At 38.2% G+C, this 11,634-nt stretch overlaps 1 protein-coding gene across 1 annotated transcript; it reads right to left on the bottom strand.

Moving 5' to 3' along the window:
- Positions 1 to 2,086: 2,086 nt before the first annotated feature.
- LOC139132150 (cystine/glutamate transporter-like) lies at positions 2,087 to 10,755 on the bottom strand. The gene is made up of 9 exons (XM_070698539.1): positions 10,097 to 10,755; positions 9,243 to 9,368; positions 8,494 to 8,593; positions 6,608 to 6,773; positions 6,208 to 6,311; positions 5,231 to 5,342; positions 4,524 to 4,673; positions 3,790 to 3,964; positions 2,087 to 2,806 (listed from the first exon to the last, which is right to left on the bottom strand). The coding sequence occupies exons 1-9, from the start codon at positions 10,596 to 10,598 to the stop codon at positions 2,742 to 2,744; spliced, it is 1,500 nt and encodes a 499-aa protein (XP_070554640.1). The 5' UTR covers positions 10,599 to 10,755; the 3' UTR covers positions 2,087 to 2,741.
- Between the last annotated feature and the right edge of the window lie 879 nt (positions 10,756 to 11,634).

The following is an 11,634-nucleotide window of genomic DNA, read 5'->3' as shown; positions in this document are numbered from 1 at the left end:
TGTATGTATGTATGTATGTATGTATGCATGTATGCATGTATGTATGTATGTATGTATGTATGTATGTATGTATGTATGTATGTATGTATGTATGTATGTATGTATGTATGTATGTATGTATGTATGTATGTATGTATGTATGTATGTATGTATGTGTACCTACGTATGTATCTATCTATATACGCCTCGACTCAAGCTTTCCCAAAGGAAACGTTAAACCATTATTTTACAACAAGAATAATAATCAGAGGTCATCCTGCAAAGTTTTGTACCAGGGAAACAAATTACCCTAAATTTACCGATATCTGAAATTCAAGATCAGCTAACTCCATTGGAAAACATAAATTGTCTTTTTTTCACAAAAATAAGAAGATGAAAAAAAATTATTTACCCCAAACCCACACAAGTGATAGGTCAGAAAAGTATAATTTTGGAGTTTAAACATCTGTCCCCGAGGAGTATTGCTTAACTCGACAGCCAACTATAAAACTATAAGAGTGGAGCGCTATTAGCATACCGGTACTTGACCTGACCTACCAGTATATAAATGGCCGTGTAACTCAAAGTAACATTTACTTTCTATGCGAGTTAAACGTTTTAAGGCGTTCAGAGTAACAAATTTATTGGTTCATATTTTCATAGGTAATGATAAGATTTCGCTTGAAATGTTGGGCGTGCAAAGTATATTCTGGACTGGGCGGATAGCATTCTTATGTTACCTTAGAGACTTCACGGGTCGCGTAAACTGCTTACAACTAATGTTATACACAGGGGAGAGCGTTTGGCCGGCTAGACGAAATTGTGCATTCATACAGTGATCCTGCCAACAATTTGCCCATTTGAAAAGCTTGTGTAGAAGTACGATATCTTTGAACACACACTCGAATAGAGAAGTCAATGCTAGCTTTGCAATTGTCCGTTGTCACTGTAGAAAACTATTGATTTACTTCAAAAGTCACAGTTTTTTTATTTAACTGAAATTAAACTGACTGATGCTCACATATCCACAACGGGCAAATGCCATTATATAAAACGCCGCAATCTTTGTGCGTTGACCGCACACAAGCGAGAGGAAATATGAAAGCTGTCTTGTATCATAAAGCTCACAATCTGGGATATCCATCACGATAAATAGATATTTATCCAATTTTGATGTATGCCCAATTAGCTGAAGCAATTTCTGTGATGGACAGAAATCACCGTATGATTAGCAAAATCTTTGGTAGCAATGCAACACCTATAAATGTAAAAAATAATCGATCGCAATCGTTGCAGTCCAAAACTTCCAAACAGGGGAACACAAGATAATTGAAGAAATAGCGGCGCCTTGTAATCAGAGCAAACATTTGAAAAACATTAACACTCGTAAAAATGCTTGAAATGATATTACATAGCCAATCGAATTCCATGAAATGTATGGATTAACATATTCAAAAATCCACTCTTGCATAAATTGACAGACGGCAAAGAAGTAGAGCCAAATTAAAGGGCCAGTAATGCTAATTTTTGATGACATTTTCATTATTTTTATTTTGTATGTCAATTGCATACTGTCAATTTTTATTCTACTCCCCAAAGAATGTTGGAACACTCAATATTTAGCTTGTCAACTTAGCGTCTATATGTGTAAAGGGCATTGTTATTGTTTACTTTTGAATTTTAGTCCGGATCAGAATTCACTTGTCAACAATAGCAATGCAGTCTACACATGTACAGGCTGAATGACAAGCTGAGCACTTTGTGTATCTACATTGCTTTGGGAAGTAGAACAAGGAGATATGGTTGACATTCAAACAAAAACGGTGAAAAATTTATCAAAAGTTAGCATTACTGTTACTTTACATAAAGAAAGAAAGAAAGAATGATAGATACGGAATTCTGGTCACGAAACCAAGATATAATATCGGGTTTATATGCCCCCCCCCCCCAAACACACACGCACACACATCATACTGTTGGTCATATAGACACGGTTCGTTCAAAATGCAACGCCATTGATGTTGTGTTGATTATGCTCACAACATGAAGGTAACGGCTAATTATGCTTATTTTTGTTGTTTGTATTGAAATACTATAAACATAAACATTAACGTGGTGAATGTCTTTACTGACAAAAAAATTGAAATGAAAAGTAAAAGTGCGTAATGAAAATAATAATCCACAAGAAAGACCGCTAAAATATGAGAGAATAATTTAATGTCATATTTTTGATTTATTTAAGGTGCACTCTTTTTCATAATTTGGTATAGCTGTGTTTTATGTTGTGACGAAGTTTGGCAACTCTTTAAAAGGAAACGAAAGGGCCAAACATTTTTCACTCTGCGGAACAAGAAAGTACGTTTAACACGATTGGAACTAATTTGGGATAATTGAATTTTCATATTTTCCAAATTTCTCAAAAATGTTAGGTGCCCTATAGCTGAATGTTGCAATATTACAAATTACTCATAAAAACAAGTGTGTAACTTAAAAAGAAAAGCAGATGAAGTTACATTTGCAGATGAAATTGACATTAATTTACCATCCAATTATCCCAAATTAGTTCCAATCGTGTTGGTTGGTTAACATTTCAGAAAGACTTGATACTCAAATGGTAGTAGTGCACAAGGGGAAACAGTTATTATGGGCGGACCACGTTATTATGGGCGGACCACCAAACACGTACATGTACTGTCTGTCTGTCTGCGCGGTCTACTTCGGATCGATCGTCGAATGTTTCTGATAAAAATCTTCATCATGATCTAGTACGTCTCCTTCTCCTGAATTACAACGAGCAAGAATCTCTGGATAAAATTCCCGACTCCATCTGTGAAGAGATCAGCGGCGAAAATCTATGATATGAACAATCCAAAGATTTTTGCGCCCAAAACATACTTGCAGAAAAATGAAGCGTAACCATGATTCGACAAACGTGTAGGTCAATCATTCAATGTATTTATTTCAAGTCATATTTTTGTCGCTTTGACAGAAAAGCAGCTGAAGAACCTTACTTCAACAACAAACACTATAATTCGAAACGAACCTTTCTATCAACTTTCAGTGATGTCACAATAAATGTGCTTGAAAAGTGCCACAGTGGCGGGCCCTGATACTGCCTAGAAGACGACGCTTGCAAGAATGGAGAAACATTTGTTGGAATGAAACTGTAACATTACTTTACCACTCTTGCTATAAATATCGCCATTACGGTCTCCATACATAACCTTACAACTCTATGTAATTTTGACAATTTTCTGTTTTCGACGTTGTAACATTTTAATTTGGAAATGCAAAAGTAAGCGGGGTAGGACAGCGGGGCAGCGGTGACGTCAGCGCAGATGACCAATAGCGTTGATCGCGTTTCAGGTTTGTTACCAAGTATAGCTGCACGCGCGCGACAACAGACAATATTCGGACAAATTTTGTTGTTGCAGCTTGTAGTCATAGCCATAAATTCATACGAATTAGTTTGTCTTTTAGTAGCCATTGTAACACTAGTAGGTTTTATTTTCGTCGTTTATGCGGAAAATGCGGAAAAATATTTATTAAATGCATATTGATTTGAGAAAAAATGACGCCATTTGCGATCAGCGCTATTGATATGTGACCAACCAACTGTCTAGTCATCATTGTGGGTCATTTTCTATAAATATGAAGATGTTCATGCGCGTATATTGATGCCTGCGTGGCACTCTGTATTCAATTATTAAGCGATGTAATGCCGGGCCAAATGCTGACGTACGTCATTACATACTTGATTGTAACACCTCAGGCAGTGTCTGAGCAAAGTTAATTTACGATCCAACTTACCACTTAATTTGTAGAAAAACGATGGTTTATTTTTCCACTGTCCAAAAAGGTACACGGGAACGCCAGTGAGTATGATTGCCAGGCCGATACCGGTTTCAACGGGTGCCGCTATGATGCCGGTGATGGACAGGTAGAAGATTGACAGAGAAAACACGATGGGCACGAATAGTGGAACCTTTAAGAAAAGTATCATGGTCGGTAAACATTTTAAAATACCATTGCAGGGAAAGGTAGAATGCCCCTTGGCGACAGATATTAAGACTCTTTTACTTGTTTTGTTTGTTTTTATAGTCTGGTCCGCCACTTGTAGGATTCATCTGAAACTCGAAAATTTCATTTTCCCGATAGAATGAACAGAAGGATGGCGGCCATTTTGAATTTCAAGTATCGGTAAGTATTTATAAATTTGTTTCTCCAGCACCAAATTTTGCACGATAACCCGTGATTTTATTCTTGATATCGAAAGAGAATGGTTTAAAGTTTCATGATGGAAAGTTTGAGTAAAAGTTTAAGCCTTTCAATTTCGAGGCACGTACTCCCTTAAAATATGTTTGTGAACGTTCGTGGACTGAGGTGATTATTATGAAGATATCTCTCAGATATTGTATAAGCTTGTATAAATAAATCAGTTATTGCCGTAAATCAAATCTAATACGATTTAATGTAGGTATATCACTCCTAGGGTTAAATACCACTCCCCTCCCTGGCAGTTGCTGGTTATCAGATGTACATACCTTAAAGGGTCGTTTGAGGTCAGGTCGTTTGCACCGCAGGTAGACGAGGCCTACGTTTACCAGGGCTATGAACAACCAATTTGCGAAGGTGACGTAATTTAGAAGATTTTCGATCCCGCTCCCGGTGAGAATCGATATGACGAAGGCAATCTGGGTGTCAAGGTTATATATATGTTTAGTATTAGAATCACTACCAAAGGATTGTAGCTGTTTTCTTAAAAGAGATTATTTATGATATGCGATGACATGAATGGTATGTGCTCGGACAAGCATGATATAGTGATACGATAAGTGGATATGATAGCACAGCACGGCCCGGATGGTGAACAACAATAGTGTTTTGTTTCGATCTACACCCAATAAAAATGTTGAATACAGGATCAAGTGTGGAGAGAGAGAGAGAGAGAGAGAGAGAGAGAGAGAGAGAGAGAGAGAGAGAGAGAGAGAGAGAGAGAGAGAGAGAGAGAGAGAGAGACAGACAGACAGACAGACAGACAGACAGACAGACAGACGGACAAAAACAGAGAGAGGAGACAGAGACAGACAGAGACAGATGGACAGGCAGACAGAGAGACAGACTATGAAAGACAGAGACAGAAAGATACAAAGAGAGAGGACAGTGTGTGAGGCAGAGAAAGACCCTTCAGCCTTCTGCAACCGAGTCGACGTATTTGTTTAATCATTAAAATACATTATGTTCTGCTTACCAATGCAAGTACAGCAGCCATTAGTAAAGAAGGCATTGGTGTTCTGAACTTAATATGAACCATTGCCATTGTAGCTGGCAGGTGTCCATCACGGGCACAAGTAAAGTGAATCCTACAAAAATTTGGAGACAACAAAAATTCTTTCAAAACACTGTGTGACAGTGTTTTGACCTGTGAAACAGTGTTCGGTACTTTATCTATTGATGAAACCATACGATTAATTACACAGTGTACTATACTATTGGTGAATCGTATTCTTGGATGTCATTTAAAGGGACAATATCTGCATTTTCTACAATAGTTCATCATTTTTGTTATCTAAAATTAATACACTTTCTTATTCTTGTCTCCAACTTCACTTTATGTTTCCATTCAACGTTTTGGGATTGCCGACTCAATTCATTTGGGTCCAATCACAGGCAGTAAAGGCGAGACTCGCTTCCATGGTACAATATTGTTAAAATCCAGTTGTTAACAGATCGAACAATGCGCTCAAAACAAGCAGTATTGATGGGTTTAACACAATAAATTTTGCGAGTAGAACAAAAATCGGAAAATACTTAAAAGGTAAACCCTGGTGGAGCTTTAACCATTATGCTTTAACATAGTTTTAAAATGTTTATAATTATTCACACACTTGTTTGTACTATGATGGATGTGGCTCCTCAGTAAATCCATAGACAACAAAGGGGGTGATATCTCTCCTCCACTGCCATCTACAAGGAGTCCGCCGACCGTGCAAACCTCAATCTTATGTACAGAGTATTTGTTAGCCTTTGATAGGATTGCAATGTCAATGTCAAATACAAATACTTCTTAAAATTTCAACATACTTGGTTTGCTTGTTTGTCTTACTTTGTTTCAGTTCTTGTCTGCAGTAGAATTATTGCGTTTAATCATTATCAAAATGGCACTTCTTTAAATTTAAACATATTTTTTTAAATGTTTTAGTCTGAGGAAAAGGAAACGAACTATACCGCGTGAGAGCCAGCGCTGTTCCATTTATTGCTCCAAATATTGACAGCGCAACAAAGGCAGGAACTATCCAGGAAAAAGAACCAAAGAGATAATCTGCAAATGTCTGCAATTCAAGAAAAATGAATAGGATTTAGACAAATGTGGCGGCAGTGACAAATATGTAAGCAAGTTCTGAACATGCACTAGATCATAAAGTTTTAAAAATCCTTAAAATAAATTTATTTGCAATATTTAAATCTATTTGTATTATGTTAGGTAAACTAACCTTTTGTTTCATTCGATAATTCAAAAGGAAATCTTTACTGATAATTTAGTTGAGCACATTGTAGATTAAAGGAAACGCAAAAATCACTTTCAGTCTTTGAAATGCGTGATGATTGAGTGCAATACCATACCTACCACCACGGCATTGGACGCTAGAAGTTCCTCGGCGGACATCACGGTCAAATACGCAATGTTTGTCAACAAGTACAGAGCAATGATGATAGTCTCTGACACTACGACGGCGATCGGGAAATCTCGAACCGGATTCTTTAGCTCCTCGGTCATCATATTCAAACCCGCCCTGAGAAGAGCGAAGACAACCCGCGTGAATTGATGAAAAGAAGAGAAAACTTAGGATTTCAAGATCCCTTCTTAGATGTAGATTTTTTTTCTTCCGGGCTTTTCATAAACATTTCACTTTTCCATAGCTACTAAACACAACCAGAAGAACAGTTCTTTATATGTTTTATTCTACTCGGAGACCGCTGATTACAGTAAAAAAACCACTTAAAGAGAGGCATTCGTCTGAGCTCTGCTCAAAGGTTGCCAGAGACCCCTATGACGGGTGTAAACACTGTATTTAGGCTGCGTTGGCGAGTGATGAAAGTTAAAACATGTTTGTTAACAATGAGTGTCGTAAAATTTACATGTAAATGTAATGTTTACTTGATGCATATCATGCATGAAATGAATTGTTTGTAACCAAGAAAGTTGTACACGCACAGTGCAGATGACTGCCGCCCTTTAAGGTAGAACGCACCTCGGGGACAGAAATTCGGGCCTTCAAGTTTTATCAATTCTCTCCTGACCTACCACTTGTGGGGACTCATTTTGAAGCTCTTGACGAAAGAAAAGTTTTCACCGTCTTAGTTTTTCGAAAATCGAAAATTTTATTTTTCCCCATAGAGTTAACACAGGGATGGCGGCCATTTTGAATTTAAATATCGAGAAATCGCAAGTAATTTGTCTCTTTATAGTACCAAAGTTTGCACGGTGACCCCTGATTTTTATTCTTGCTTTTATAAGAGAATGGTCGAACGTTTCATTGAGGAAAGTTTGAGCAAAAGTTTAAGTCTTTCACTTTCGAGGTGCATATTACCTTAATATGCGAATAGTTCGATTCGTAAGTTTGGTAATAATTAAAGGACAACGATGACATGATAATGGCGATTATGACGACGATTATGACGCTCCCTGGTTCTGATTGTTTATAATAATCTAAAAGACCGGACCATAGGGGGTAGCCTATATGTCCGTCCCCAGGGATGGGTAGGTGTTTTGTTGTATTGCTAATAAAGGTTTATTCTACCAAACTTTGGTGTTTTAGTCTTGCACTGCCCTTGACAATCTTGCGTAAACGTTTTATCAGCATGCTGCTCTATTATCTGACCAGTTTGATTGCCTAATTCGCCAAAGCAAGCAAGGTAGTAATTTAGTCTATTATTTGTGCCTAATTTGCCAAAGTAAGCAAGGGTAAATTACTGATCTGTGGACGCTGTCACCAGATTATCACCAGATTAACTTTGACAAAGTCAACAAAGAGCGCACCAGCAAGGTATAACTGAAGAGGTGCGCTCGTTGTTGACTTTGTCAAAGTTAATCCGGTGATAATCTGGTGACAGGGTCCACAGATTAGTAATTTACCCTTGCTTACTTTGGCAAATTAGGCACTCAAGCTCATCAAATAATTACTACCTTGCTTGCTTTGGCGAATTAGGCAATCAAACTGGTCAGATAATAGAGCAGCATGCTGATAAAACGTTTACGCAAGATTGTCAAGGGCAGTGCAAGACCAAAACACCAAAGGTTGGTAGAATAAACTTTTATTAGCAATACAACAAAACACCTACCCACCCCAGGAGACGGACACATAGGCTACCCCTATGACCGGACGGAGTGGTCGGGATTAATAACGTTTTTAGGCTTTTGTATACGCGAACAAAATCGTCCTCTCATCGCATGTGTACGCGATAAGCTGACCCGGTGCAGACATAAACGGGAACGTTCGCTACTCGACTTACCAGCCACTGTACGCAAACAACGCCTGATAAAACGCCAGGGAAACATCCATGAAAGAATTCACCTCATCGTCGAATGCTTTCTCTAAATATTGGGTCCGTCCTGCCGTAAAAAATTGTATACAAGTTTGCAATTTCAGTGGCACATAGGAAATTGTTTAACGGTATAATATAGATTTTAAGTTCGGTGAAGAAAATTTAACACCTCAAATATGAAAACACGCACAACATTGTGTTACAGCCTTTTTGTTCATATATGTTTTAAATGTCAGGGTTAACAGAAAATTAATATGTTATAAGACCGAACAAAAGTTGTTTCCTGTAACAATATCTTAAGAAATAAAGGTAGGTAGGAAGAAAGTTTCAGCAATAATATAGATTCCTATAATTAATACCAGCATCTTAATTATGAAGGTGCTACAATGACATGTATTTTGCTTTCTTGCTTCAATAGTTTCAGCGCGGAAAATGGCAGCAGCCATTTTGGATTGCACAACATCTCACATTGAAATCACGCGTGACTTGAAACCCTTTCCCAGACCTCTTTTGTCTAGGTTAAGGGTCAGAGGTTGTAACTAAAGTAGGTCCACTACAAACACATTTCTCTTTTCAACCTAAGAAGGATATTCTACAATAAGAGGTGATGGCCGTAGTTATATATTTTGTGTTAATGAACAAGCAAAATATTAAAATATATGTTTTATGATCAGAAAGAATGACTATCTTTATAAAATAGTTGCATATTGACTCACCTTTTGACAGTTGAACTATTCCAGCCACGATAATGATCAACAGGCCCGTAACCTTGGCGACGGTGAATATGTTCTGTACAGACGTAGCGGCGCGTACTTTCCATGAATTTATAAAGTATGTGAAAACTTTAAAAACAAAGTAAATAAAATTAAAGTAAATAAAATTAATCTTCATTTATATCTTTGTAGATGTGTGTCATCACCTACCGGTCTTTTCCCGAAGGAAAGATTTTGTAATCAGTTCTGAATTTGATAAATTGCATAAACACGATCGGAACTAATTTGGAATAATTGGATCTTCATAGTTTTCAAATTTCTCAAAAGTGTTAGGTGCCCTATAGCTGAATGTTGCAATATTACAAATTACTCATAAAAAACAAGTGTGTAACTTAAAAAGAAAAGCAGATGAGCTTAAATTTGCAGATTAAATCGACATTATAATTACTGCACCATCCAATTATCCCAAATTAGTTTCAATCGTGTTCATAGCAAAAGTGGGAAAACATACCTTAACATGGCTGCTCAACTCCTATGAATTCCATCCCATGAACCGGGGACAGTTTCGCTCAGCACTTCGAAATATGCGTGACTACTCTTCTAAACGTAAGGTGCATATCTGTCATGCAACCATTGCAAGTTACGGATCTTTTGTTTTTCTGAGGACACCAGAGGCTGTCCTTGGGAGATTGAACTTTGGTGTAATAAAAGTAGAAACTATGTAATAAAAACTAGCCGCTATTGTGAACAATATGCAATATTTTTGCTGACTGACATTGATTTACTGCGAAACGTACACTTCTCACCTTTATTTTATCATCGGTTTTTAATCTGAAAAGTGGTACCTGTTGACTTACCCAAACAAGCCAACGCAATCATCAACAACACCTCATCAGGAGGGTCACAGCCTGGGAAAAATGGCTGTATCGCGTAGCGTGCAAATGAGATACTCAACACGACGATCGAGCCTGGTGTCGCTATAACAAAATGCATCCACACCACTAGAAATGCCAAGGTTGATCCAAACGACTCCCTTATGTACGTGTAGTCTCCTCCCGATTTACCGAAGGTGGAACCCAGCTCGGCGTAAGAAAGCCCCCCGAGCATTGCCAGGACTCCGCCAAGGATCCAGACTATCAGAGACAAACCGACAGACCCGGTGTACTGGAGGACGCCCTTCGGTGAGATGAATATCCCCGTCCCGATGGTGTTTCCGACAATGACAGTGATGCAGACGAAGAGGCTCATCTGTTTCTTCAGTGCTACCTTGTCGTCTTCCCCCGTCGTCGCGCCATCGCCAGCGACAGTTCGGTCGTCGACGATCGGATTCGCAGTCTGTAATGATCGCAACTTTGACATGTTGGTAGTTCTTATTAAAGAATTCCAAGATTAATACGTTTTGAGCTGCATGCCATAGAGGTAGATCATGAAAGGGGGGTTTCAGTCTGTAACTGTAAGTCCCTCCTGACGACGGAGAGGGTCTCCTCCTTTATTAAAACAAAGTGAAGTCCTTGAATCACAGTCACTCGCCAAGGCCACTGTGGCTGTGTCTGACAGGTACGCCCCTTTTAATAGTTCAGCGGCAGAAAAAAGTACAATACTAATGCCAATACATGTAATAGCGTGTACTGTATCATAAATCTGGGAGATAGTAGCATATAAATATTCCATTACACCATGTCGCCGTGATCTAACCTTCGCCCTTTGACTCAACTCTCCACCTTGCGTGAACAGACGTAAATTTACGCAGGTTGATAACAGAAAACGAATCCATGACCAAACGGAAGGTACTTTCTGGGTCCCGAAAACAGCGTCAACTTGAGGCAAAACACTTGACCTTTGCAGTATAGTCGCAATAATTCTACAGTTACCTTGTACTGTAAAGTTTGAAAAAGATTAAGGCAGAACGCGCCTTGGGGACGGACATTCGGACTCTCAAACGTTTTTAATTCTTTTCTGATCTACCACATGTGAGGGTTCATTTTGAAGCCCTATGCGTAAGGAAAACTTTCCTCGTCTTCTTTTTTTGAAAATCGAAAATTTTATTTTTCTCCATTGAGTTAACACAGGGATGGCAGCCATTTTGAATTTCAAATTTCGGTAAATCTCAGGCAATTTGTTTCTGTAGTTCCAAAATTTGCACGGTGACCCGCGATTTTTAGTTTTGATTTTGAAAGTGAATGGTTGAAAGATTCCTTGAGGAAAATTTGAGCGAAAGTTTAAGTCTTTTACTTTCGAGGCACATACTGCCTTAATGATCTGCCAGGATGATCATGAAAAGGTAATTTTATTCGATCTCTTAAAACTTCTCTTTCAACAAATGAAACCCAAATATCCCAACAATTGCAAAAGTTGCTTCCAACACGCGTATCATCCTGGAATCCGAAGTCGGCCA

This window comes from Ptychodera flava, chromosome 4 (genome assembly GCF_041260155.1).
Source record: "Ptychodera flava strain L36383 chromosome 4, AS_Pfla_20210202, whole genome shotgun sequence".
Lineage (NCBI taxonomy): Eukaryota > Metazoa > Hemichordata > Enteropneusta > Ptychoderidae > Ptychodera > Ptychodera flava.
The sequence above is the reverse complement of the archived record's forward strand: the minus strand, read 5'-3'. Positions and strand labels throughout refer to the sequence as shown.

Coding starts and splice junctions, on each gene's coding strand:
- LOC139132150 (XM_070698539.1), bottom strand. CDS start 10,598: ATGTCAAAGTTGCGATCATTACAGACTGCGAATCCGATCGTCGACGAC. Junction 4,674..5,230: donor TGGCTGCTGTACTTGCATTG/GTAAGCAGAACA, acceptor CTTGACACCCAG/ATTGCCTTCGTCATATCGAT. Junction 2,807..3,789: donor GTTTTTCTACAAATTAAGTG/GTAAGTTGGATC, acceptor ATCTCTTCACAG/ATGGAGTCGGGAATTTTATC.